The sequence below is a fragment of the Mchenga conophoros genome, linkage group LG4, assembly GCF_057382185.1.
Source record: "Mchenga conophoros isolate Kocher_MC1m ecotype Shallow Benthic linkage group LG4, M_conophoros_male_GT1.1, whole genome shotgun sequence".
Lineage (NCBI taxonomy): Eukaryota > Metazoa > Chordata > Actinopteri > Cichliformes > Cichlidae > Mchenga > Mchenga conophoros.
The window spans coordinates 5,817,283-5,844,152 of NC_140529.1; the positions used below are offsets into that span (position 1 = coordinate 5,817,283).

Sequence of the window (26,870 nt, forward strand, 5' to 3'; positions counted from 1 at the left end):
TGCCTACTGGTGGTGGTCAGAGGGCCCGGTGGCGCCAGTGTCCGGCAGCCTCGCCTCTGTCAGAGCGCCCCAGGGTGGCTGTGGCTACAATGTAGCTGCCATCACCAGTGTGTGGATGTGTGCGTGAATGGGTGGATGACTGGATATGTAAAGCGCTTTGGGGTCCTTAGGGACTAGTAAAGCGCTATATAAATACAGGCCATTTACCATTTACCCACCCTTGCTGTGGACGATACCACCTACAGCAGTCATTGAACACCAGTCCTGGTGTGGATTCCTTTTACTCACATACAGAAGCAGAAAACACACAAAAACCAGCCAGGACACCCAAGCTGTCTAAAAATCTTCTACTTTATTCGATAAGATAAATGTTTTTGTAAAACATTCAATAAAAAAATGATCTACAATTTATTGCTCGTTGTCATCTTCACACTAGGAATTTTGATCTGATGCATAATATCTTTTTTCCAAACCACTCTCACGAGGAATATGTTGCTAGATATTTAGACAAGGTTTTATGTTGTCATTATAGTAGTTATAACATACATACATACTCACGTTCAGAGTATATTAAAAAAAACAAGTAAAGTTACAGTAGCTAGACAGAAAAAAACAGACGAGGGACAGGCAGACTCAGGAGTCCTCTCATGTACTTGTTACTTTAGCCTGCAGTGGCCAGCATTTGTTGCTTTCCCAGAGTGAGTGTTAAACCTTTAGAGCAATTTCAGGGGGATCAGTAGGTATTAGACTTAATATTAGACTCTTTTATGTAGACGATCGTGTTTAATAGCTCTTTATGGGTAACACATGTGTTCAAATGGAGTTTTTAATGTCCGAAAAATAAAATACTGCTCATCCATCCAATCACGGAGCAGCATTTGGGGGAAACACAAAAAGAAGAGATTCATGAAAAAGAAGAGGACCTGAGGCTCCGCTGTCCCAAGTCCTTTAGAGAATCCCACATCCTTGCCGCGCCTCCCCTCATACACATTCTCACTAAGCAGTGTATGTGTGTATTTTGTTGATCTGCTCCTCCTCAGGCCTGCCTGCATGTGTGTGTCTGTGTGTGTCTGTGTGATGCAGCTGTGCGTGTGTGCTTTACAGTACACATGGGAGCCTAAAGTCCAAATTTCTTTTGTAAAACATGGACGCACAAACACACAGTTACAGTCGCATGCACGCGCAACCGCCGCCTGTTCTGCAGTCGGCGGCGATGTCTGGACATCATGCCAACATATTTACATTCTCGTTTTAAGGAAACTGTGTACAAGGCAGTAGTAGATGGTGATCCGGCAAGGTGAAGAAGTCGTTTTTGGTCGTTTTTGTGATATATTTTGTTTTAATCTTGGAGGGCGGGATTGAGGAAGAGGGAGCGGAGACGCAGGAAACAAGAAAAAAAAGAAACGTGAAGAAGAAGAAATCTTGTCAATAAATAAATAAATAAGTTAATAAGTTAAACTGGTCTGTCTGTACATGTGTCAAGAGAGACAATATGTGCATATATGTTTCTGTGTTGGTTGTCATGTCTGTATTTGTGTGTGCTTATATTGTGTAGCCTTTAGGGGCTGTAGCTACGGAGGAGAAGGAACTCAAACCCCTCCAGAGACCCAGAGTTCTGCTCTGACAGCACAAACAGAGCTGCTATGACACTCAACAACAACACTGTGTGCAGGACTAGATGGGATAACCATGCTTTATGAGCTATTTTAAAACTACATATGAAAACCTGCAGGAGTCACACTGAGCGGAGAGCTGTGAAAGCTTCTTGGGTCCATGCAAGTTGTTTATCGCACGTAAAGGCTGGAGTTTCAGTCACTGGCTGTAAATTTAGTCTGTGGGAGATATTTTGCGAACGTTTCATGTGTTATGTTACGTTATGCATTAAGGTGGTCCAGCAGAGTGCTGAGAAGGGAGCCCGTCCGCCGACTTTCGAAGCTCACAAGTACACCAGTTTCACACTTCTCCCTGATTTTTTCTTTCTTTCCATTCTTCTGTTACTTTCGTCACTTTTCTAGCGTGAGAGCTTAACAAAGCTGAACACTGTGGGTGCCTTAGAGAAAAGACTGTCAGGAAGTGTGCACCATTATACAGATTTCACCCTGCATTCGAGTGTGGCAGTTCTGAACCTCTACAGACATTCTGCACAGAGTCACAGAGACCATGCAAAGGCTTGTTTCCACATTTAAATCATTTAAATGAGTCTGTTTTGTGTGTAAAAGTCTCATCTGTAACTGTTTGTTAATTACACTTGTAGATATAAAATTAGCTTTTTGATGACTTGTGTGTCCCGTGAGAACCTATAAAGACTTGCAGTTTATAGTAGGACAAGATATCGGTCATGGCCTGCTCCGCAATCGTGTAATGGACTACAACTGCCCCCAAGCTAAAGCTTTGAATATGGAGAAAAATACAAAGAAAGATACACTAAACCATACCAGCTGCCCACACAGGCAGCATAACAGAATGCTCTCTACCTGTGATATATACTTTGCAGCCCAAAGCACATTTTTACATCTTTTTTCCTGTTTTATTTAAACACGTAACTACTGTAAGCTCTGTAAGCTACACCAACCGTGCAGACGAATGCAAACGTGCTGCTGAAGCTACTCCTATAGTCATTCATGCATCGTTGATGGATTGGATAGCTATTAGACACTGAAAAAGCTAAATGAACATGCACTTCAGATGAAATGAAATGTGTCTGTGCAGACTACTTTGGAAAGTAGTGCGTGGACATGTTTCATCTGTATCTTTGTGTTAGCACATTGGTCAATTTGCTCTGCCATTTTCAGTTATCCGGTCTTTAAGTGATGAGGTGATGAATCCTGCCCAAACTACCCTGCGTTTAATAAGGCTTTTGTGTTTTTAACATGTTTCAATGCTTTGTGTCTTGTTGTTTTTAATCTCAAAAAGCTCCTACAAACAGGCAGTGATCACTGTCGGCCTCTGTCGGTTTTTATTACCGCTATTCACTTTAAAGCTCAGTTTTTAAAACCTTACGATGTAACTACAGCCCAGCCCGTGCAGCAGTAAATTAATGACTAACCTCGTATTGTGGATGGATTATCTCAGTTGTTCTCCTGACTGAAGTTTGGTCCGTTTACAGCATCCTGCCATGCGATTGCATTTGTCCCTAACCATCGGGAATCTTCACGTTAACTTTTATCGAGTGAAAAAAGTTAGCGTTCATCCTCCAGCGTTACTACTTATATTATGCTAACATAGCTGTGTCGCTAGCGATCACGTAGCACATCATTATATACCAGCTAGCCCAACTTCAGTAAACCCTACAAACTTCACTGCTGTTTGGTTTCCTGTCTTCATTTATGTCGGAAGTGACAGCAGAGCTGTACGTCTTAATTTGTTTAAGAAATCCCTCGCTCAGAACATGCTATATTATATTTAGATGGAAACTAGCGAGCTAACTCCCTGCTAACTTTTAAAGCCATTAAATTTCATGAATTCTATTTTCATGGATGCCTGGTTGTTAAACTTAATTGTTACACCTGGTAGAGCAGAACGCTGATCATTTTATTACAGATGAAAGAATTTATACAGTTTTTAACTCTCAGTGATCGTTTGACCTGCAGCGGAGTTTGGGCCCAGACACAGCTAATGACGTCATACTTAAAGACGGGATAAACAGGTACAGGGTCGTCACTGTCACCCTGCACTGCACTGGAGCAGAGCTGGAAGCGATTTACATGTAGCTTAGGAAAAGGAAGCCGCGCAACTATTGCTAATGGCGATGCTAATGGTCATGCTAATGGTGAATCTAGCTAAATGTGATGCTAATGGTGATATTAGCTTGTATTTGGTTGAAAGGCTGTCAAAAGAAAAGGAGATGTGTTTACTTACAAATCACTATCTTATCAGTTCTTAGTTCATTTTTTTTCATCAAAGACTTTATTAATTCGGTTTAAAGGGGTCTGACTCGTTATATTGTAATGGTGGTCATTTCCAGTATGGAACAAAATTCCCCCAGCAGATCTACAGTCAGTCTGGCAGTGAGAACGTGACTCCATTACACATCTTTAACGCATTTAGGAAATTTAGGAAGAAAAAAACTGCAAAGGGAATAAGCTTGTGACTGGCAGCTGCATAAATAAAAGTTGTCGTATATTCATATAAAGACACGTAGTACAAGTATCGATCACTTCTGTCATATCATAAAAACGATGCATTGCCGTGGCAGGATTAAACTTGCAGTGTTAAGTGTGTGAATGCGTGTCTCTGTCAGCGTGTATTTCTGTGCCCTTGGGGTGTGTTTTTGGGGAGAGGGTTAGGTTTGCCAGCTGTTGTACATTCACGGTGAGAGGTTAGGTGGCGCTGTCCTGCCGGTGCATTCACAGGATCAGCTTCAGGGGTCATCTGTAGGGCATGTGTGTTGAAATTCAAGGGTCATTAAATGGTTAAATCTAAAGAAGGATGCATTTTCCTTTCTCCACCCAGGGGTTGTTCTTCATCAGCTCCGGGTTCAGGAAGGGATCCTCTGGGACACCATCCTCTATCCATTTTACCAAACTGTGTGGAGAGAAAAATAGAAAGAGCGGCATTTTTTAAATTCCTGTGGTATAGTCTTACCACAATCTGTCCTCTATCCGCTTTCCCATATAAGGCAAAAGGACAAGGATAAACTGAGCGACCATAAGTAACTAATTATATTCAATTTTGCAACTTTTGTTTGTGTACTTTAGTTCTAACGTACAACTCTGTTTCTTATTAAGAGCAGACGTTTATGATTTTGAATTTGAAGCCAGCAGAAAATAAAAAATAAAATAAAAAAAGCATTTTTTCTACTGCCTTGCATGACCTCTTCTTTAGTGTCTGCAGTAGTTTGAAACACAAAATGTTGTCCCATTCATGCTTAGCTGAACAGTTTGGACTATGCTTTTGAAATAAGTGCAGAGGGAGGTCTTGCATTGTCTTAGTGAAATAGGCCTGACACTGTGTGGATGGCAGCATGTGTTGCTCCTAAACTTTAAATCCCATAATGTCACAGATGTCGGCATCAAATTCAAAATGAACACGTTAAACAAAAGCAGGTTCTCAGTTTCATTCTCTTTTTGAATGTACATTTTATAACATATATATATAACTGTTTATTCTTTTGCATCCTGTGAACAACAACATTAAGGCAATTACACACACAGAGCACTGAGAAAAAGTGACAGTAAATTCTAGCAGTGTGCATTCTGGGCTACAAGCGGTCTGATTGGTCAGATCTGTTGATCTGGATTTGAAAAATCATTTTTGATTTTACATGTCTGGTGTGAAAAGGCCCAGTGCTGATGAAATGCTTCCTTGGGTGTTTAATCTGATGGGACTGCAGAGAGAGGGCGAGACAGATAAACTTAGTGGTGAAGCCAAACAGTACCAAAGCCGATCTATAGCAGCTCACAGACTCCCTAAGACGCCATCATGCTCATCTGGAGCATGCCCAGATGTTACTGACAGTGCATACAGGCATGCGGGGGAGCATACACAGTGCTGAGCCACATTATGGAAGCAAGTACATGGCTTGACTTCTGACTGAGCCCCATTTGCTGATGAGGGAACTTGAACTTGGTCTCAAAACTATACACAAACTAGTACTAATTTAAAATAATGCACTGAATTAATGAGTAAGACGACACAACCAGAGATAGTAACAGCTAGTATAGCTCTATTTTCTCTCCCCAGCCTCTTCCTGTAAATGCAGTTACCAGTGTGTTCGGCGTATTTAGCTAAAACAAATATCTTCCCTTTTCAATCTGAGAGGCTCAGAGCGATTTATCTTTTTTTGTGCACAGTTGATTTCAGGGTCGTGAACTCTGCGCAGCACAGCAGTGGAGTAACTACTCACTCAGTCACTGTTTTGGAGGACTTCTCTCTTTTGAAGGCCAGCTGGTACTTGAGGCTCTCCACCTCCTTCTTCATCTGGGGCAGGTCCATCTCATCCATGGCTGCAGCTTGTTGTAGGGCTTTTCTGCCTGTACAAAGTGGGAGGAGGCCACAGTTATATTTATATAGAGCGCTGTCAAATAGCAGGCAGACACGCTCAATACATCTGTGCCCTGCAGCAAGAACACCACAAAGTGCATCTGATTTATGACTGCTGCTTAGTGATTCCACCTACAGGAGGGAGAATAGAGGCTGGTATGTTCATAGAGTACAACCGAGCTGCCAAAAATTTGACAGACTCTCTTAACTCTACAGGATACATTCGTTTGATTTCTTTTGTGTTTTTTGGGCTTCATGTTTCCACTTCCATGGCTTTAATGAATACTTTGGTAATTTCATACTAAGGTCACAAAATTTTTTGCGTCTGTACTCAAAAGGAGGAAAAGGACAGCATGTATTTGTGCTCAATCTAATCTTTCTCCTGTGCTATTGTGTGTACATGTTCAGTGCTGTCCCAACACACCCACAGACACACCCACAGACACACCCACAGACACATGATATTGCACCATATTTACCACAATCAAATGTGTGAAATTGGGTTAGCAAGCGAGCAGAGTCTAACTTAAAAATGGTGGGTAAGCTGATAAAATCGTAACTAAATGTAATTGATATATAGCTTTAATAAGTAATACCAATGAATAAACATTTCTAGTTAAACCTAAAGAATAATTGGTTACATTTGAAAATCCAGAAACCTAAAAATGTTAAAGTTAGCTAAAAGTTAGCTAAAAGTTAGCTAAAAGTTAAAGCTAAAGTTAGTTCTGTGGTTTCAACGGAAACTTGAAACAGCAGCCTAAAAAATAACAGCTCAGTTTTATATTACGGGTCCATATAAGCAAACATTTACAGAAAATGTTTCAGCAGTATTTACAGTGGGGCAAAAAAGTATTTAGTCAGCCACCGATTGTGCAAGTTCCCCCACTTAAAATGATGACAGAGGTCAGTAATTTGCACCAGAGGTACACTTCAACTGTGAGAGACAGAATGTGAAAAAAAAATCCATGAATTCACATGGTAGGATTTGTAAAGAATTAATTCGTAAATCAGGGTGGAAAATAAGTATTTGGTCAATAACAAAAATACAACTCAATACTTTGTAACATAACCTTTGTTGGCAATAACAGAGGTCAAACGTTTACTATAGGTCTTTACCAGGTTTGCACACACAGTAGCTGGTATTTTGGCCCATTCCTCCATGCAGATCTTCTCGAGAGCAGTGATGTTTTGGGGCTGTCGCCGAGCAACACGGACTTTCAACTCCCGCCACAGATTTTCTATGGGGTTGAGGTCTGGAGACTGGCTAGGCCACTCCAGGACTTTCAAATGCTTCTTACGGAGCCACTCCTTTGTTGCCCGGGCGGTGTGTTTTGGATCATTGTCATGTTGGAAGACCCAGCCTCGTTTCATCTTCAAAGTTCTCACTGATGGAAGGAGGTTTTGGCTCAAAATCTCACGATACATGGCCCCATTCATTCTGTCCTTAACACGGATCAGTCGTCCTGTCCCCTTGGCAGAAAAACAGCCCCATAGCATGATGTTTCCACCCCCATGCTTCACAGTAGGTATGGTGTTCTTGGGATGCAACTCAGTATTCTTCTTCCTCCAAACACGACGAGTTGAGTTTATACCAAAAAGTTCTACTTTGGTTTCATCTGACCACATGACATTCTCCCAATCCTCTGCTGTATCATCCATGTGCTCTCTGGCAAACTTCAGACGGGCCTGGACATGCACTGGCTTCAGCAGCGGAACACGTCTGGCACTGCGGGATTTGATTCCCTGCCGTTGTAGTGTGTTACTGATGGTGACCTTTGTTACTTTGGTCCCAGCTCTCTGCAGGTCATTCACCAGGTCCCCCCGTGTGGTTCTGGGATCTTTGCTCACCGTTCTCATGATCATTTTGACCCCACGGGATGAGATCTTGCGTGGAGCCCCAGATCGAGGGAGATTATCAGTGGTCTTGTATGTCTTCCATTTTCTGATGATTGCTCCCACAGTTGATTTTTTCACACCAAGCTGCTTGCCTATTGTAGATTCACTCTTCCCAGTCTGGTGCAGGTCTACAATACTTTTCCTGGTGTCCTTCGAAAGCTCTTTGGTCTTGGCCATGGCGGAGTTTGGAGTCTGACTGTTTGAGGCTGTGGACAGGTGTCTTTTATACAGATGATGAGTTCAAACAGGTGCCATTCATACAGGTAACGAGTGGGGGACAGAAAAGCTTCTTACAGAAGACGTTACAGGTCTGTGAGAGCCAGAGATTTTCCTTGTTTGAGGTGACCAAATACTTATTTTCCACCCTGATTTACGAATAAATTCTTTACAAATCCTACCATGTGGATTCATGGATTTTTTTTTCACATTCTGTCTCTCACAGTTGAAGTGTACCTCTGGTGCAAATTACTGACCTCTGTCATCATTTTAAGTGGGGGAACTTGCACAATCGGTGGCTGACTAAATACTTTTTTGCCCCACTGTATATAGGTGGTGTTGATGAACCACCAAACAAGGATGTTGAGGTAACATGCTTGGAAAACAATATTTCCTGTTTATTAATTGATTGATTTTTTTTCTCTGTTTTCCCCCAGCAGCCACCCCCAAGGATATGGTGAGTATTGAAAGAAATCTGTGCCTATCACCTAATACCAAAGCTTATCATCCATATCCACAGCCATAGTCATGTATGAGACATCTAAAGTACTGAAAGGCATAACTGAACTTTACGGCTCCTGATAGCTGTTGTCATCATGTTTGGGAACTGTCCTGCTCTTTTCATCCGCACAGGTTTCAAGCATCAGCGCAGCTATCAGTCAGATCGATCTTCTTCCTAAAGATCTTGAAATAAGTTCCTAAAACTATATGCAATTAGAAAATCTGATCCATCCATCCGACATAATGGGATCAGCACTTCTTTTACACAACCTGTAGAGACTAATGCATCAGTAATATGCACTGCAGGTCATATCCATTTCATCCATGGAAGTAAGAAATGCAATTAGCTAAAGTCAGAATCACTCCTATGGAGACAAAAAACATCAGTGTATTTTATCGTGAGATAAGAGATAACTGCAATTACAGGTCATGCCTTTTTGCCCCCTGCTGGCCATTGGAAAGAATGCAAATTTAAGCCACTTCTTGCTGGCTTTACTTTTCAATCTCGGAAGCTAATCTTTTATGTACAGTACTCTTACAGATTACTTTTTCTGCAATAATCTTGTAATAGAATGAGTTATTTTTATTGGTAATGTTGCTCCTTTATTGTAGGGTCTTTACCTTATAATATAAAACACTTTGAGGTCATTGTTGTGATTTGTTCCTATATAAATAAAACTGAACTGAATTGAATCATTAATCCTGCTGATCTGTTCCCATTAAAGAGTATATTCAGGTCCTGACATAACCCACTGAGGCACTCCTTACAAACAATGTATACATATATCTGTACCCGTACAGATCATCTGATTTACAATTAATAAACAATGCGACATTAATATCAGTTACAGGATCTCTCAGTGGCCAACTCTGCACAAAAGTGGAGTATTTTTTCTCTTCCGCAGCGTCTTTTTTGGTCCGTTCCTCCCTCCTGCTCTCTCTTGCTCCCCTCCCACGCTTTGTGTCCACTCCACTCTCTCAGTAATACGCAGCCCCTCTCGTACGTGTGCTTGTGCTTATGTACCCCCGTGTGTGCTTTTATGAGTCATGTGAGGATTCAGGTGAGATGAGTGCTTGTCTAGTCTGCACTCAGAATTGATCTTGTTGAGATCCTTCAGAATAGAAACAGCTATGGTATTTTTAAAGGGGCACTGAATAATGGTTGATACTACGCAGTTGTCCTTTATGACAGTTTAGTGAGTGAGGGCTTATATTCAGGCAGGAAACAGCGCCCCGAATCTGACAACTACTTCATGGTCTGGATCCAAAAGAAGCATCCAGTCAGTTGTCCAGCAAAGCCTGTCGTTTGCTATATGCTATATGCACAACTATCTTTTGAGAGACAGTTATGAACTTAAAATATAAAGACGTCATTGGTTTCTCCTCTTGTGCATAGCTTATTGCGCTCCTCTAGCAGAGGTCTGCTGCAGTCCATAGTTTGCAGGGAAGTTCCCAGCTTCCCTGCAAACTACTCACCAAACTGCAGCGAAACTTGAGGAAGACCAACAAGTCAGCATCTTTCATACTAACTACAGGGAACCACATCTCCTGGCGACCAACACAATCACAAGGAAGTTTTTGGTGCAGCACGATTTTGTGACCAATTTCACCCGGCAACAGCTGGCAGCCTCCAGCATCCACTCACCAGCTGGCCAGGGAATGTACATTTTCCCAGCAACCTTAAGTATCATCCCGTTCCATATGATCCTCTGACTTTGTATGAAAAGAACACAGCACTTGTATGTTTGCTTCATTTTTCACACCAGAGAGCTGCGTTCTTCTTTTATACCACCGATGGCTGCTGCTAAGCTAGCTTGAAATGTATCGCTCTGACATGTATTTCCCTAAATGAAAAATTATCCCTAACAGTAGTTAAACCCTGGAGTGAGATATGCACCAACTTGACATTTTGGCGCATTACAGTAAATGTACTAGTACAAGAGGCGATTGATACTATCAGGACAGTAATATTGAGCAACACAAAGCCGTAACTGGTTTTTAATGATTTTTCCCCTCTGAAAACTGATATTTAGGACTCTGGAACAGAATGAATCAATCATCACTCTGAACATGGGAAAGCCTCAGGCGTCAATGTAAAACATGTTTATTTATTTTTATCTTTAGCACGTCATTGCTATTTGAGAGACGGGTAAAAAGGTTGTGGTTTTAAAAAAGAGGCAAGATTGAGAGAGACGAGGAGAGATGCGCAATCGGTGAGTCGGTGAGGTGCACACGCGTGTGAGTATGAGGAAAACACCAGGTGCAATATTACACGACAATGTGTGTGTGTGTCTTACCAATATTAGACACACAGGACTAGAGCGGTGGCTAGTTCCCGGCTGAGATCAGGTTTCAGCAGCATCCTCTAGAGACAACACTGGGATTGGATGCTTTCCTCCATCTAACTCTATCACTCACCATCTCCTTCATCCCTGTTTTCACTCTCTACCTGTTCTTCTTTTTCACATTTATTTGTCTGCTCCATCCTTCTCTCTCCACTCCTCTCAGCCTCCTTCTCTTATTTCTTCTCTGGCAGCGTCTCTGTTTGACTCCTTTCTTTTTTATTTATTTGTTTTATTTTTGCACCACTTATTGATCGCCTCCCTGGTTTTTTTCTTTCACTTATTCTCTTCCCTGATCTATGTTACTCCTGTCCTGGGAAGGCAGGTGTAGATTCCCTTTACTGCACAAGTCTTAAAATGAAAATGGTAAATGGTAAATGGCCTGCATTTGTATAGCGCTTTTCTAGTCCATAGGACCCCAAAGCGCTTTACACTACATTCAGTCATCCACCCGTTCACACACACATTCACACACACATTCACACACTGGCGATAGCAAGCTACAAATTTTGCCTTTGTTTGAACAAAATACCAGCGAGTGATGATGCCCGGTGGAAATGTTAACCCGTGATGTCGCTCATCACAAAGTGTTTGAGTCTTAGCTTGGAATTAAAGATAACATTTAGGTGGCTACAGTAGCAACGTCACTGTACAAGCAGTATCAAATATTTCACTGGAAACGTCAAACATCAACAAGCGGAACAATATTCCCGACACGAAGAGAGAGAGTGGAGTTTGGAAAGCGTGGAGAACACAGACATCTGTCACTACAAGTCATTTCCTCCATCCTCCCACCACCACCACCGCTGCTGCTGATGTGGATTTACTGCCTGCAGGTAATGCTGAGAAAGAAAGGGGGGGGGGGCTGCTGTTTCAAACTGTTACGTTTACAAGAATCTGCCAAATTTCGAGATGCATGGCACAGTCAGCGTGCAGTTTCACTAACGAGACAGATTTCAAGCCATTAAACGAGTCCAGCAATTTCATCAGGATACTGTAAAAGGCGCCTAAAGCACCAGAAGTTTAAAGGTCAAGTTCAGTGACTGCAGTTAGCAGAGGTGAGACCTCGCAGACAGCTACAGCTCCCTGTGTTGGCGCGTCTGTCAAAGCAACCATGCCCTCAACTGTAAACGCCATGGCTGTCATGAAGGGAGAAACTATCCATAGATCCCAAAACACGTTTTTAAAGCTGTAAACGTGCTTTTTAGTGCTTTATTGTCACTTTTACATGGAGTCTGTGGGGACTGACTCGTCAACAGAGTCAGTCTCAAGTGGCCGTTAGAGGAACTGCAGCGTTTGGCACTTCCACGTTGGCTTGATCTTTCAGCTCTGCAGTCTGCTAGAGACGACTCAGTCATAATTATTTATGTTTAAGTTTTATCCGCTACTTTTGTTGCTGTAATTATATTACTGAAGCTGATCGCAAAGGAAAGCAATGGAAAAGCTCATCAGTGATTATTTAAATGTTACATTTGGTATTGTCATTTTGCAGTTAAAAAAAAAAGCGTATGATTTTTAAAAAACGTTTATTTTCTTCAGAGTATTTTGGTTGCTACAAATAAGTAGATTAAAAATGCGATTGTGTATAAGGGCTAATTTGGATGCTAATTCCCAGCTTATGCTCGGAAAGTCATGCACTGACCCCCCTCCCAACTACAGCCTTTTTTTCTGGGAACAACAAGAATGCCAAAACTGAATTATACAATTATACTACCAGAAGTAATGAGAAAAATTCGTCTATCATAAACAGTCATTGAATGAACCCAAGAATTAAACGTCGTCTTCATGCCAGCTATTTCTTTCTTTCTATCATACACCTTTGTCTCTCTCCATCTCCAATTACTTTGAATGGGACTGGATGAATAGCCAACTGTGTAAATATGTCTGTGTTTATCTGGTAAAGCTCTGCTTTAGACAGCCTTTAAACGCCACACAGAGTAAATAATGGAAAGACTCCACCATTATACTGCCATGTGGTTTACTGATATCTTACTCTGTGGGCTTTGAATCAGAAAAGATCAAGAACTCTGCTGCGTTCTCGCTCCCGTCCTTTCGCTGCTCTCTGATATCTGTTTCTGACTGTCTCAGGCAGTTAATCTGTCGCTTCTCACAGCAGTCGTCTCCGTTTTTTTGTTCTCCGGCCAATTATGGCAGTTGTGGAAAAAAACTATCAATTATATCCCATTTACTCTAAACCAGCAGTCACGTGTAATGGTGCTTGTGATGTATATTAAAACATCAATAAATCAGAGTCAAATTTATTGTGATCCCTTGCTAATGTTACTCTAAACTAATCTCATAAGCCCTGCATTGTTTACTATCACAGGGAAGACCCCGGCTTCCTCGTAGCTTCTATCACCACACTTACGAGGATGAGCATGTCGGAAGTCTTTCCCCCTCCATCACAGCACCATCGACTAGCTTCACATTCACACAGGATATCGTAAGGGTGTGTACTGGATGTACAGCGCTCTTTTTGTCACAGAACCAAACAGGCACTCCACAGCCAAAGCTCACAGCACTGTTGATATTGTCAGTTAGTTGACAAAGTCTGATGTGTGTGTTTTTGTTTTTTCTAGCTCATCCTGTAGTTCTGCCGGGTTCATCGAGCCGTGACAGCCTGCATGAACCGGGCAACATGCAGTAAAGCATGAAGCGGTCAGGATGAGAGTCGGAACAGTTCACCTTCACGTTTGGAGCAAGTTACTGTACCAACCAAGGGCAGTAGAGTGTCATGGGGACACTCACAGTTTTCTCAGATATTACAAGCTACCTGAAAATGATGGAAACGACCTTGTTGTAATCAAGCAAAGTGGGAATGTGAGAAAATTCCCTCTGGAGTCGAGCATGTTAAAATACTTGCTCAGCACTTAACTTGGCTATACATCTTAGCATTGTTAGAGTCGAGAGAGCGTGCTGCTTTTTATGAATGTGGAATGATCCTGAGTGTAGGTGGATCATTTGCACAAGCATCGTGTAAGAAAGCTGCACACTTCCCAGGAGGGGAATGTAGGCAATGTAGTTGTTGGAAACACAGCTTTGTTATCTCGTAATGAAGTCAGATAAGTAAAATAAACTACCAGGACCATCAGGCGCATTAAGCGAATCAAAGAAGTCAGATAAATCAAACTTTATTCAACTCATTCTTCTTGCTTCCTCCACTTCTGTACCATTGATTCATTAATGTTGAATTCTCTGCAGCTGCTCTATGTTGTTGCAGTATATGAATGACTAACCTCGTGTTGTGGATGGATTATCTCAGTTGTTCTCCTGACTGCAGTTTGGTCCGTTTACAGCATCCTGCCATGCGATTGCATTTGTCCCTAACCATCAGGAACCCTCACGTTAACTTTTATCAAGTAGGAAAAAAGTTAGCATTCATCCTCCAGCTTCACTGTGTTTATGTTATGCTAACATAGCTGTGTCGCTAGCGATCACGTAGCATATCGTTATATAGCAGCTAGCCCAACTTCCGTAACCCTACAAACGTCACTGCTGTTTAGTTTTCTGTCTTCATTCATGTTGAAAGTGATAGCAGAGCTGTACGTTTGAATTTTTCAGAAATCTCTCAGTCAGAACATGCTATATCATGTTTAGGTAACTAGTGAAACTAGCGAGCTAACTCCCTGCTAACTTCTAACTCTGTTAAATTTAATAAATCCTGTTTTCATGGATGCCTGGATGTTAAACTTAATTGTTACACCTGGTAAAGCAGCAACGCTGATCATTTTATTACAGATGAAAGAATTTGGACAGTTTTTAACTCTCAGTGTGCTGCAGTTTTGGACCCAGATTACTCCACGAGGCTCCTGACTACGGTAGCTGTAATGCTCAGACAATCCATCAAGCGGTGCGGCTTCGTAGCTTACCAAACTAAAATATTTTTGACAGATTTTTGAGCCAGTAAGCACAACCAGAATTCATACATAAGGCGCACCAGATTATAAGGCGCACTGTCAATTTTTCAGAAAATCAAAGGATTTCAAGTGCGCCTTATAGTGCGGAAAATACGGTAGTTGGATGCGGTGGTCATTTTGTAGCTCAGGCGGTGTAAACTTTCTTTGTCGGTTTTAATAGATTTTGTTCATTTTACATCTCTTTAAAAGAATTCTGCCTCTTGGTGCTCGAAACATGAAAAACACTTTTCCAAAACATGGCGTTCACCTTCACTGTTACCCTCAAAAACATGTTTGACCTGGATGCAGCTCTGAAATATGACTTAGAAAAGAGAAACTAGGGTTACCCCTAACAGGTTTCCCAGGGGGGAAAGAGTTGACCGGCTTTTAGAGATGATGGCTTTGCTCTTACCACACAGGTAGTTCAGAGCAGTAATATATGGTGTTTGGTCAAGGTGTGGCTGTCTTTGCAGAGCTCACTGCAGTGTATACAGAGCTGTAAGTTTAAACTGGGACACTTTGCCATGAATGGAGGTCATCTTTTTCTTAAGAGTCTGCTCAAGTTTTATAAAAGATGAAGAACAAGTTAATTACATGTTCTTTATAAAAAAAAATCAACTATTTTTATGAACTGAATCTGTTTTCAGTATTTTGATAACTCACAGTGCCTCAAAAATGTAACATTTAGTCAGACTCTGGGTCTGCATCAAAAAGGCTGTCACATATCTGTGTATGCCTGAAGCTTTTAAAAAGATATATTTGGGTTTGTGTGTGTGAAGGTTAAAGTGGGGTGGTTGTTTTAAGAGAGGGTATATAGGTCACGTAGCGATTTGGGTCAAAAGCATCCAGAGATTAACCTTTACCCCCCGTCTCCTCTGCTATCTCGCCCCTCACATATACTATAGATATGTGTGTGTGTGTGATGGAGAGAGTGGAGCAGGTCTATTGTGAGGTACTGCTGTTGAATGCTTAACTCGTGGTCCTTCTGACTGCTATGATTATAGCTCAAGGTTAAATTAGAAAGCCAAGGATAAAAGTGTGAAAGTGTAAGAGTTGGTGGAAGGTAAGGCCAAAGCAAAAATAAATAAATTGTGACAGATAAGGATAAGTAAGAGGCAGAGAGGCTGATGATGGAAACAGAATGAGAGCCTCCTCTTGCCTCTATAGCTACTGCATTGTAAATAGAAGCTAAAAATAGAAAGGAACAGGCAGAGCTCTTCTGACCAGCTGAGAGTGGCGAGTAAGAAAGAAAGAAGAGGCTCCTTGTAGTTAAACTGAAGATGAGATGCTGCTGAGGATAATAAATGCCAGCTTCTGACAGATGATGTTTGAGCTTTTACAACCAGCTAATCTCTTCAGCAGCACTTCAGTGAGCTCTGAAGTGGCTGGGATCAGTCCAGATGTTATCACACTAGTGGGGCCCTGTCTGCATGAGGGAAACATCCAATCAATGGAACCTGATCAATGCAGGCATGAACTAGATTGGATGGAATTAATGTTTGCGTGCATGTTTTTGTTTGGGTGTATGCGTGTTCCCCACAGGGCCACGCATACACTAGGGGTGGCGGTGCCTGCCCCAGAACACAAGACAACGGCAAAGAGATGCAAAGCTTACACCTATACACCAAAGACGACAGGAGTGAGAGCACCAACAGCTATAAGTAGAGATAAAACGTGTAGAAAGAGATAGAACGCAATCGCAAAGAGATCGAAAACAACACACATGTAAAATCTATAGTAAATTTGTTTTAAGACGATCTCTTTGTGACGGAAATTGAAAACTGCAAAAATCCGCTGCAAAGAAATGAACCACAGAGAGACACAAACAGCTGTGAGTAGAGAAAACCATGGCAAAGAGAGGTGAATGAGATGCAAACGTACCACAGAGACACACATTACATACCACAATGAAGAGGCTTGGTATTAATGAACTACAAAGCACTCAGCCATAAAACGGAAAATAAAAAAAATAAATAAAAAGGAGAGACGATCTTCTCAGTCTGGGGGTTGTGCAGCTTTTATATCTTGATCCAGGGGTCCACGTTCTCATAACCAGACGGTTTTAGGTCATTTTAAGTTTACTATCCTTTTATTACCAAAGAAAAAGTGTAAAAATTAAAATCTTCACAACTCTTCACTCCCTCCCTAAAAACGTCGTCCGGAGCACCATCTATCCCCAGAACAGGGTCAAAAGAGGCCAGGGAGAGAAAAGGGAGGAGGAGGAGGAAGAGAAAGTGCAGAGGACAAATATAAGTTTTATGTAACATTCGTGGGTTCTGTATAGCCTGCGTGGTTGCAGTTTGTGAAGTACGCACGGAAAAAACCCAGCCTATGACACAGATGCATAAGGAGTGTACTTATCGTCTTGCCCAGATTAAAATAAAATCCACAGTTTCATTTAGGGGTCAGTTTGACCTCCGTGCTTTATGCGAATAGGCGAGCCTGTAATATTAATAAAGGCCCCGCTATGTTGGCAGAGCAGCCACAGAAGATAGTGTACGGTGGCATAATGTGGCTCTCCTACCTCACTGATGCGCTGGCGGAGGCTGTTGCTCTTTCCAAGTCTGACCGGTGCAGTTAAACTGGAGGAGAGGGCGAGAAGACAGCTGGCCTGACTCACGGAGACTGATTTCCCCCCTCTGCTAGAAAACAAATAGCGCACTTAATGTCCGTAGACTTAGTTTATCTCGGAGAGGCGGTGTGCACTCTCGGTATCCGCTGGAAAAGATCAGGGATAAAATCCGCAGTCTCCAGAGTAAAAGACGCGATGACGACCAGTCTGAAGCTGTCTGGAGCGCTGGAGGAGTCTCGCTGTTCGCCGGTAGTCCGGTTTGTTGCTGCAGCTGCTGAACCTGCACGAGAATGAGGCGGGGAAACGACAAGTTAACGATCTGGTCCCGTGCGCGCTCCGTCGTTCGCTGCCCGCTTCTCTGCTGGGATCCTCCTATATGAGCGCCAGTGCGCGCGCGCGTGAGTGTAGGAGCGAGAGGAAGAGTGTGTTCCCCCAGGATGCGTACGGAGAGTTGATAAGGCGAGGAAGGGGTGGGGGTATAAGCGCAGGTACAGCACAAGGGAAGACTTCTGTGTGTGTGCGTGCGCGCGTGTCCGTGCGCGCGCACGAGGACTCTTTTTGCCCCCATTGCCAGATCCTGGATTTCTGCCCTAATATGGCCACTTATAGCTTCAGAGCAGGAGAAAGATTTAGGTTTCCAGTCAAGAAAAAAGAAACACGTTTGCTTTATGTCACTTTTAAACCCTCTAAGACAACAGAAGAATCTGTTTGATCACACGGTTTGTATCAGCAACTAAAGGAGAGATTCGTTATTTTACTGCCAACCAGTCTGTATAACTCTTGAGTTACACCTTTGATTTAACCTTTAATGGCTCTCATCATCACGTGACAGAAGACACACTGAGTTTAGATTTATTGCTAAAGATGGATGTGGCTTACTGGTCCTTCTATCGGCCAGAACTCTGGTTGAAGAAAGAAGTTTTGTACAGCGATGCAGTATGGTCGTGCAAAGGTTGACTACTAGCTGAATTTAGAGTTCAAATGGAAGTATTGACAATAGTTACAGTGGCTTGCAAAAGTATTTTGCCCCCTTGAACTTTCCCACATTTTGTCACATTACAGCCACAAACATGAATCAATTTTATTGGAATTCCAGGTGAAAAACCAACACAAAGTGGTGCACACGTGAGAAGTGGAACAAAATCAGACATGATTCCAAACATGTTTTACAAATAAATAACTGCAAAGTGGGGTGTGCGTAATTATTCAGCCCCCTTTGGTCTGAGTGCAGTCAGTTGCACATAGACGTTGCCTGATGAGTGCTAATGACTAAACAGAGTGCACCTGTGTGTAATCTAATGTCAGTACAAATACAGCTGCTCTGTGACGGCCTCAGAGGCTGTCTAAGAGAACATTGGGAGCAACAACACCATGAAGTCCAAAGAACACACCAGACAGGTCAGGGATAAAGTTATTGAGACATTTAAAGCAGGCTTAGGCTACACAAAGATTTCCCAAGCCTTGAACATCCCACGGAGCACTTTTCAAGCAATCATCCAGAAATGGAAGGAGTCTGGCACAACTGTAAACCTACCAAGACAAGGCCGTCCACCTAAACTCTCAGGCCGAACAAGGAGAGCGCTGATCAGAAATGCAGCCAAGAGGCCCATGGTGACTCTGGACGAGCTGCAGAGATCTACAGCTCAGGTGGGGGAATCTGTCCATAGGACAACTATTAGTCATGCACTGCACAAAGTTGGCCTTTATGGAAGAGTGGCAAGAAGAAAGCCATTGTTAACAGAAACCATAAGAAGTCCCGTTTGCAGTTTGCCACAAGCCATATGGGGGACACAGCAAACATGTGGAAGAAGCTGCTCTGCTCAGATGAGACCAACATGGAACTTTTTGGCCAAAATGCAAAACGCTGCACATCACTCTGAACACACCATCCCCACTGTCAGATATGGTGGTGGCAGCATCATGCTCTGGGGGGGCTTCTCTTCAGCAGGGACAGGGAAGCTGGTCAGAGTTGATGGGAAGATGGATGGAGCCAAATACAGAGCAAGCTTGGAAGAAAACCTCTTGGAGTCTGCAAAAGACTTGAGACTGGGGCGGAGCTTCACCTTCCAGCAGGACAACGACCCTAAACATAAAGCCAGGGCAACAATGGGATGGTTTAAAACAAAACACATCCATGTGTTAGAATGGCCCAGTCAAAGTCCAGATCTAAATCCAATCCAGAATCTGTGGCAAGATCTGAAAACTGCTGTTCACAAACGCTGTCCATCTAATCTGACTGAGCTGGAGCTGTTTCAAAGAAGAATGGGCAAAGATTTCAGTCTGTAGATGTGCAAAGCTGGTAGAGACAGACCCTAAAAGACTGGCAGCTGGAACTGCAGCAAAAGCTGGTTCTACAAAGTATTGACTCAGGGGCTGAATAATTACGCACACCCCACTTTGCAGTTATTTATTTGTAAAAAATGTTTGGAATCATGTCTGATTTTTGTTCCACTTCTCTCGTGTGCACCACTTTGTGTTGGTCTTTCATCTGGAATTCCAATAAAACTGATTCGTGTTTGTGGCTGTAATGTGACAAAATGTGGGAAAGTTCAAGGGGGCCCAATACTTTTGCAAGCCACTGTAAAATGCTGCGCAGAGATCTTTCTCTCAGTTTTGGTCTGCTGACCACTTCGTTCCTGAAAGGCTTTTCTAAAATCGCCTACAGCGATAGTGTTTCTTCTTTGCTGGTTTTCTGTGGGTGGCTAGCTTGTATGCTCTCCACACATGTCATGTCACGGCCCCGGGTTTTAAGTTTTTGCAAGTTGATGTTTCTTTTCAGTTGTGAGAATGTTTTGTTCCTTGCATCTTTAGCATATCTGATTGGGTATGATCATTTGTATATAGTCAAGTCTTCATTTCTTGTTATTTTCAGTTACTGTTGAGTATATATTGTACTCCTTTCAGTTTACCCTGCCTCCCTGGTGTTCCCTGTGTATTCTCAAGTGCACATCAATGATGTTCTCTTGTTTGGTCCTTTACGTTTCATTTTAGTAGTCTGTCTCGTGTATATAATATTTCTAGACTTCCTGTCTAGTTTTCTTGATTAGTTGCAGCTGTGCTTCTGGTGTTTCCTATCTCTGTAATTACCTTGTGTGTGTTTATAGCCCTTGTCTTCTTGTATGGTGCATTCCAGATGAGGTCGGAAGTTAGAATTTCCCAATTGGGTTTTTCATTTTCAACACCCACTCAACTCAGTTTTTCAAATGCCAGAGCAGTTCTACCAACCCCCAGTGAACAACAAAAGACGGCAGGAGTGAACATAAATGGTAGTACACTGTAAATTTGGGACTCGCTAAATGAGCCATACGGCTCCACAGCACTGACCAGGTCCTATCCCCCCTCCCAGTATTATGCTGACTTGCTAGCAATGCATGACTGGCTCTACCTTGTTAAGTATTTTTGTTTTTGAGATTTTACAGCTGGAACACACTAACTCAGGTGATTTTCACTTCTGAATTCCAACATCTGAATTCCAAGGTAACTGGATCACAGCATATTGGGAGTGACGTCAACTACCGTGTCATAATGACTACCCCAGTTCTGTATTTGCATCTTCCTGTGACTTTGGGTTCTCAGACAATGTCTTGTTTTTGATTTCCGTCAGACTTGACCCAGTAGGGGAGTCTGGGTGTCTTGATATTTGTGGAAACAAGCTAAAACACTGAATTATCATGTCGATTAAAGTTTGTGTTTTTCTCTTTCTCTCTTTCTGAATCAGTTGTTGAGTCTGCAAACATGTAGCTTTTCCCTTTATTTGGTTTCTTTTCAGAGACAAAAATCCAAGTGAACTTCAAACGAAGCAGAGTGCTGGTGAACATGGAGAACAGCAGTCGCTAGCTCACTTTAGCTCTTTTGATTACTGTGTTGACATCTGCAGAAACAAACTGCCCCAAGGAGGAAAACGAACCAGAGTTTGAATTAAACAGACTGAACACTGAAGAGATGACATGTTTAGTCAGTTAAAGGTGCTGCGCTGTTTAAGATATGAAGGCAGTAAACTGTGTATCAAAATCCTGCTCCAAAGCAACGATTGCTGCAAAAGTTCCACTTGCAGAAACTTGAGCTTCAAACCAACAAAACACTAAAGCAGTAGATTTTTAAAAATATATAATCATCATCTACGCCTTTAAATGGAAAAATAATGCACTGACGTAATCCCTCCACATGTTTTCAGCGAAATAGTCTGTCCTGAGAATTTTAAAGTAAGACTTCAGTGACCAGTATACCTTCTTGAGATTTTTACATTAGAGAGAACCGGCCTGTGTGAGACCTGACATTCACTTGTGGCTATCAGCACAGTAAACCTGACATTTCTCCCAGGCTGTACTTTGTTCCTGCTACGACCACATCAAACGCCAGCAAATTGCTTTTAGCCATGTTGTGCCTGAACTTGCCATCTAAAATTCCAGTTTGCTCTGAATCAGCAGATGTGAGTAAACTGGCACCATCTGTCAGCGGATGTCTTGTAACATGAGTCAGGACGCAGGACTCTGTTTTAAAGACTCTGAACAGAACAGTTTACACTGCTGATGATTGTTATCCGAACAAATCGAATAATAAAATGCAATCTGCAGATTACTGCACCCAAAACGCAGCGAAATGAGTGATTTTTGGGTGCAACTTCAGTAAGCACGTCCCAATGCACAGTCTGGATATGTAAATTGTTACATGTGGTCTGCTAATACTAATCTCAAGCAAGCCAAGCTTCAGCTGACGGTCTACATGCAAAAGCAGGACTGGGAAATCTTTCTCTGAAATGACTCTCTCTGCGAAATCATGTTCTCCCCCCGCTTTAACCGACATACTTTGCAGTCTCCATTAAGACATGCGACTCAGGGAGCGGCAATATCAGGATGCTGGCTAGATGGAATTAGTCCGCCTCACCTCTCAGGGTCACAGTCTGCCACGCTTTAAAGTGCTTATAAAAAACATCTATTTCCATTGGACAAGAGAAGATTTCCTGTACCTGCCACTACTGTGCTGCTGGAGCCAGAGCGCACACTGGGTGCAGAGGTGGTCGACCACTTTCACAGGAGGTGTGAAATGACTGGGAAATTGGCTCGCTGTCCTAGAAAGTCCTTAAAGAGTTTTTTTCCCTCTCTTGACACTATTGATTCCCAGAAGCAGAAGACAGGAGGTCAGCGAAAGAGCTGGGCAGCTCAGATATATCTCGCACTGATAATATGTGAGCAGAGAGGATTATACAGGGTGGGCCATTTGTATGGATACGCTGAAACCAAGCACACCATTGTTTTTCTTGTGACATTACCAATAAGTGTGATGTGTCACATGGCCCTCCTCCTATTGGAAAAACAAAAGTTGTATCCAAGATGGCCGACTTCTAAATGGCCACCGTGGTCACTGCCCATCTGGAGGAGTTTGCCCCCTCACATATACTAATGTGCCACAAACAGGACTTTAATATATCACCAACCATTCCCATGTTATTACGGTGTATCCATATAAATGGCCCACCCTGTACTACATTCACTATGATTTCAATAACTCTGATCTTTTCAGCACTTGGTTTGCTTTTATTAGTGCTCCTCAATTGAAAATTTAATGTTTTTATTCAAATTTTTTTGTTCAAATGCTTTTGAACGCCTACTTTTGTGGTTCAAATAAGAAAATATGGACAATTTGAAGATTTAATAGTGTGTGTACCAGCACTTTAGCTAAAGGTTTTTGGTGCAGCACTGCAGACCTTTTTGGAACATCCAGCTAACACTCACCAGACGGTTGGGGAATATACATTTTTACCTACAAGTGATGGTAGCCAGGGAATCGCCAACTGGTCTCTAGGCCAGTATGACTGGTGCCTGAGGGGGGTGTTTTAGGGAAGACTCAGATGTCCAAACCACCTAGCACATCTAGTATCATCATTTAACTGTCTTTGTCTTTCTCCTGGTAAATTTCTGAACAGGTACACACCTCCACACACTGGAAACATCTGTCATTAGGCCTTTGATGGGCTGTTTCTAATCCTGGAAGTCTCCACTCTTTCATTTATTTCTCATTAATCTGATGTGATTAATGGTGTGACATATTTGATGGAGGCCAGTAAAGAGGGTCTGGATTAGATTAGATTACAGCTCTTTGTGTAAATGCGTATGCCACTGTTGGACTGCACGTTTATCTGTATGTGTGCAGGGATTAGACCAGCAGATTACTGATGCTCCATTAGAGAGGGTCCGCTGGTTCAAATGGACCACAGTCAGTTGTGATCAGGAGCACTGAAGCAGATCCCAAACAGAAACAGCCGGGACACTCAAATATAATTTATACACAAATATAATTGCCTTAATTACTGTAGAAAAATCAAAGAGACACTGATTGTATGAATAAAGTCTCCACTCCTCTTTCCCATTAACCTGACCCACAGATTCCTTCACCAGTTCTGTGCATTACACTGAACTGCATTTATCAGCCATTATCATTTATGGGCTTCCTCTGAGAACGCTTTTAGAAGCAGCTTTGTTTTGTTTTTTTAACATACATGCATACAACATCTGAAATAGGCATGATGATAGCGCAGACAAAACCACTGCAGTAATATAGGCAATGAATGAGTGAGAATTTCCTTGTAGATTTTAACCAAGTCGTCATTTTTTTTAACAGAAAAAGTAGAATAAAAATCAAATAGAAGCAAAATAAATGGCAAAAAAGGTTGTTTTAACCTCTCAAACTCTTGTCTTCTGGTTAGTGTGATTTTGCATCCATTTAAGGTGTTTTGCACGTTTTTGCTGTAATTTAAATGAACGGGAAGGGTATTCTGATTAAACCTCACTACGTGCGGAAGTTGGAAGAGGCCCAAACAGCAAAAAATATTAATTGCAATCAATTGCCAAGCACCATTTTTTCCTGGTCGCACAGAGATTCACATGCTACTTTTACTCTAGTGTGATTGAGGCCTCAGGGTGGATCTGACTGACAGTAGCAACTCGTCATTCACAAGCTAGGCAGACTCTGTTTTATCCTCCTGTTTGATTCTCATCAGAACACATGTTGTATGTAACTGAATTTAAATTCACAGACTCTTCCAGAAAGTTTCAAATCAAAGGAACCAACCATCAGTTTCCCATGGATGAATGCACTTTGGCATCAACCTTTTACATCGGGAGACTACGTCCTCTTTCTATATTCAGGCTGTTTTGTTGGCGGTTGAAACATTCATCTCGATCCCTTCGCATGAATTTGTTTTCCTTTGGCTGCTGATGGATTTACATTCTGTCTCGATTCTGCGACTGAACAGTTTACATGCTAATATTCATATGTGAATGCTGAACCGACTGCGGTTGCGTGCCGAGAGGCGGAGTTTATTCAAAACTACGAAATGCACACGCACAAATTTGAGTAAGGATGTGAGCCCCAGCAGCACTTAGAGACAGGGCCTTACTCAGCACTCATCATTAATTCATGACACACACCTCGGATGGAAGATCACATCAGAAACCTCAGCTTTACATGACTTAAAAAATGACCGACCGAGAAGGAAAAATAAATGGGATGCAGAGAGAAGAAGTGAGGGGGAAGAAGGGGGTGTTTGGATGTGACTGAAAGAGAAAGAACCGGCTGTGTGTTCCATGCTCTGTTTCTAAAAGCATCCACTCTTCCACATCATGTTCCCTAAAGACACTCCTGCTCTTAGCTTTCCCTGTACTCTCCTAATCTAAAAATCTGTTTGTTAATATGCCTCTTTGTTGCATTATTCAAATCAATTGGAAAAAGGGGGCTGTTTCACAGAGTAGCCCGCTGCTGATGTGCTCACACTACGAAAAAGGAACCTTTATGAAAATAGATTTAATCCCTTTTTTCCATCATCCCAGTCCTCTGCCCGTCTCTCCCTCCTGCTGTTTCCATCACCCTGCTTCCCATCACAACCTTGCCCTCACCATTGTGTGCCTGGCTGCCTTTCTGTAATCCAGTGTGTCTCTTTGTGGCTGTACAGCATGTGGCTCAGCTGCACTTTGGCCTCTAATGGACCCAGTCAAGGGGGAGAATTGGCACCCTGTTGTCTCTATCCAGGTCAAGTGTACACATGCTAGCGCGTGTGTGCTAGTGGGGGGTCGGCTTTGTGGATTATGTGTATTTTTTGTTTTTGTTTGCATGTGTGCTTGCTGTCCGCTTGCATTTTTTCAGAAAGATAAGCACGTGTTCGATCTGAATTTAGGTTCAAACTTGTGTCTGATTTCATGTTTAAGTTGATGCGTTTCAGATGTATGAAGTATGTGCTGACATCCAGAAATCCTACCAGCAGCTGGACAAAGCTGGACTGGAAGACAGCACAGAGGCATTAAATATGTCAGGGAAAGAGTTCTAAGTACAAGATCCATGGGGGTCTATCGCACCAGGCAAGACCCCAGGTGCAGGCTGTGTAAAGATGCCCCTGAGACAGTCCAGGATATAACAGCAGGGTGCAAGATGCTAGCAGGCAGGGCATACATGGAACGCCTTTACCAAGTGTCCGGCATAGTGTACAGGAACATCTGTGCCGAGTATAACCTGGAAGTCCCGAGGTCAAAATGGGAGACGCCCTCAAGGGTGGTGGAGACTGACCGAACTAAGATCCTGTGGGACTTCCAGATACCTGCAAACTGGCGATGGCTAACCAACCGGTCATAGTGGTGGTAGACAAACAGAGCTAGGTGTTCGGAGTGAAAGATGTAGTGGTACCGAGGGATAGCAACATCAGGAAGAAGGAACACAAGAAGCTGGAGAAACTAAAATTTACGTTGTAGATTCAAAACTATGAATGAACACATGTGGAATTATGTGGTAAACACAAAAGTGGGAAATAACTCAAAACATGCTTTATGTGTTAGATTCTTCAAAACAGCCACCCCTAGCTTGGATTACTGCTTTGCAGACTCTTGACATTGTCTCGATGAATTTCACGATATAGTGACCTGAAACGATTTTCCAGCAGTCTTGAAAGCGTTCCCAGAGATGCTGAGCACTTGTTAGCCCGTTTGCCGTCAGTCATTCCAAACCATCGCCATTGGTTTTAGGTCAGGTGACTGTGGAGGCCAGGTCATCTGGCTAGCACTCCATCACTCTCCTTTTTGGTCAAACAGCACATGTAGAGATGTGTCTGCTACTGGAGCTCTGTGTGGCATCTATCTGGGCTCTGATCTAAGGTGCTGTTAACTTGCGATCTCTGCGGCTGGTGGCTTGGATGAGTTTATCCTCAGCAGCAGAGGCGACTCTTGGACTTCCTTTCCTGGGCGGTCCTCATGCGAACCAGTTTCATTGTAGCACTTGATGGTTTTTGCTGCTGCACTTGGGGACACATTCAAAGTTTGAGCAATGTTATGGACTGACTGACCTTCAGTTCTTAAAGTAATGATGGACTGTGGTCAGAACATCGGATTCACGTAGTCATATAGAAGGCTACAAGCAAATGGAAAGAAAGATAAAGTCATTTCTTCTCCCCCTTCCTCTCCACTGCTTCTTCACTTCATGAAT

General features: G+C 42.5%; 1 protein-coding gene across 1 annotated transcript; it reads right to left on the reverse strand.

The window, feature by feature from the left end:
- Positions 1 to 333: 333 nt before the first annotated feature.
- Positions 334 to 17,839, reverse strand: gng13b (guanine nucleotide binding protein (G protein), gamma 13b). The gene is made up of 3 exons (XM_085270075.1): positions 17,358 to 17,839; positions 5,846 to 5,972; positions 334 to 4,524 (listed from the first exon to the last, which is right to left on the reverse strand). Exons 2-3 carry the CDS (start codon positions 5,941 to 5,943, stop codon positions 4,419 to 4,421), a joined length of 204 nt encoding a protein of 67 aa, XP_085126201.1. The 5' UTR covers positions 5,944 to 5,972; positions 17,358 to 17,839; the 3' UTR covers positions 334 to 4,418.
- Positions 17,840 to 26,870: the final 9,031 nt, after the last annotated feature.

What these genes read in the sequence shown, in the direction of transcription:
- gng13b (XM_085270075.1), bottom strand. Translation starts at nt 5,943, where the DNA reads ATGGATGAGATGGACCTGCCCCAGATGAAGAAGGAGGTGGAGAGCCTC. An exon ending in TCCTCCAAAACAGTGACTGA is followed by an intron (nt 4,525 to 5,845) that starts GTGAGTAGTTAC and finishes CTCTCCACACAG; the next exon opens with TTTGGTAAAATGGATAGAGG.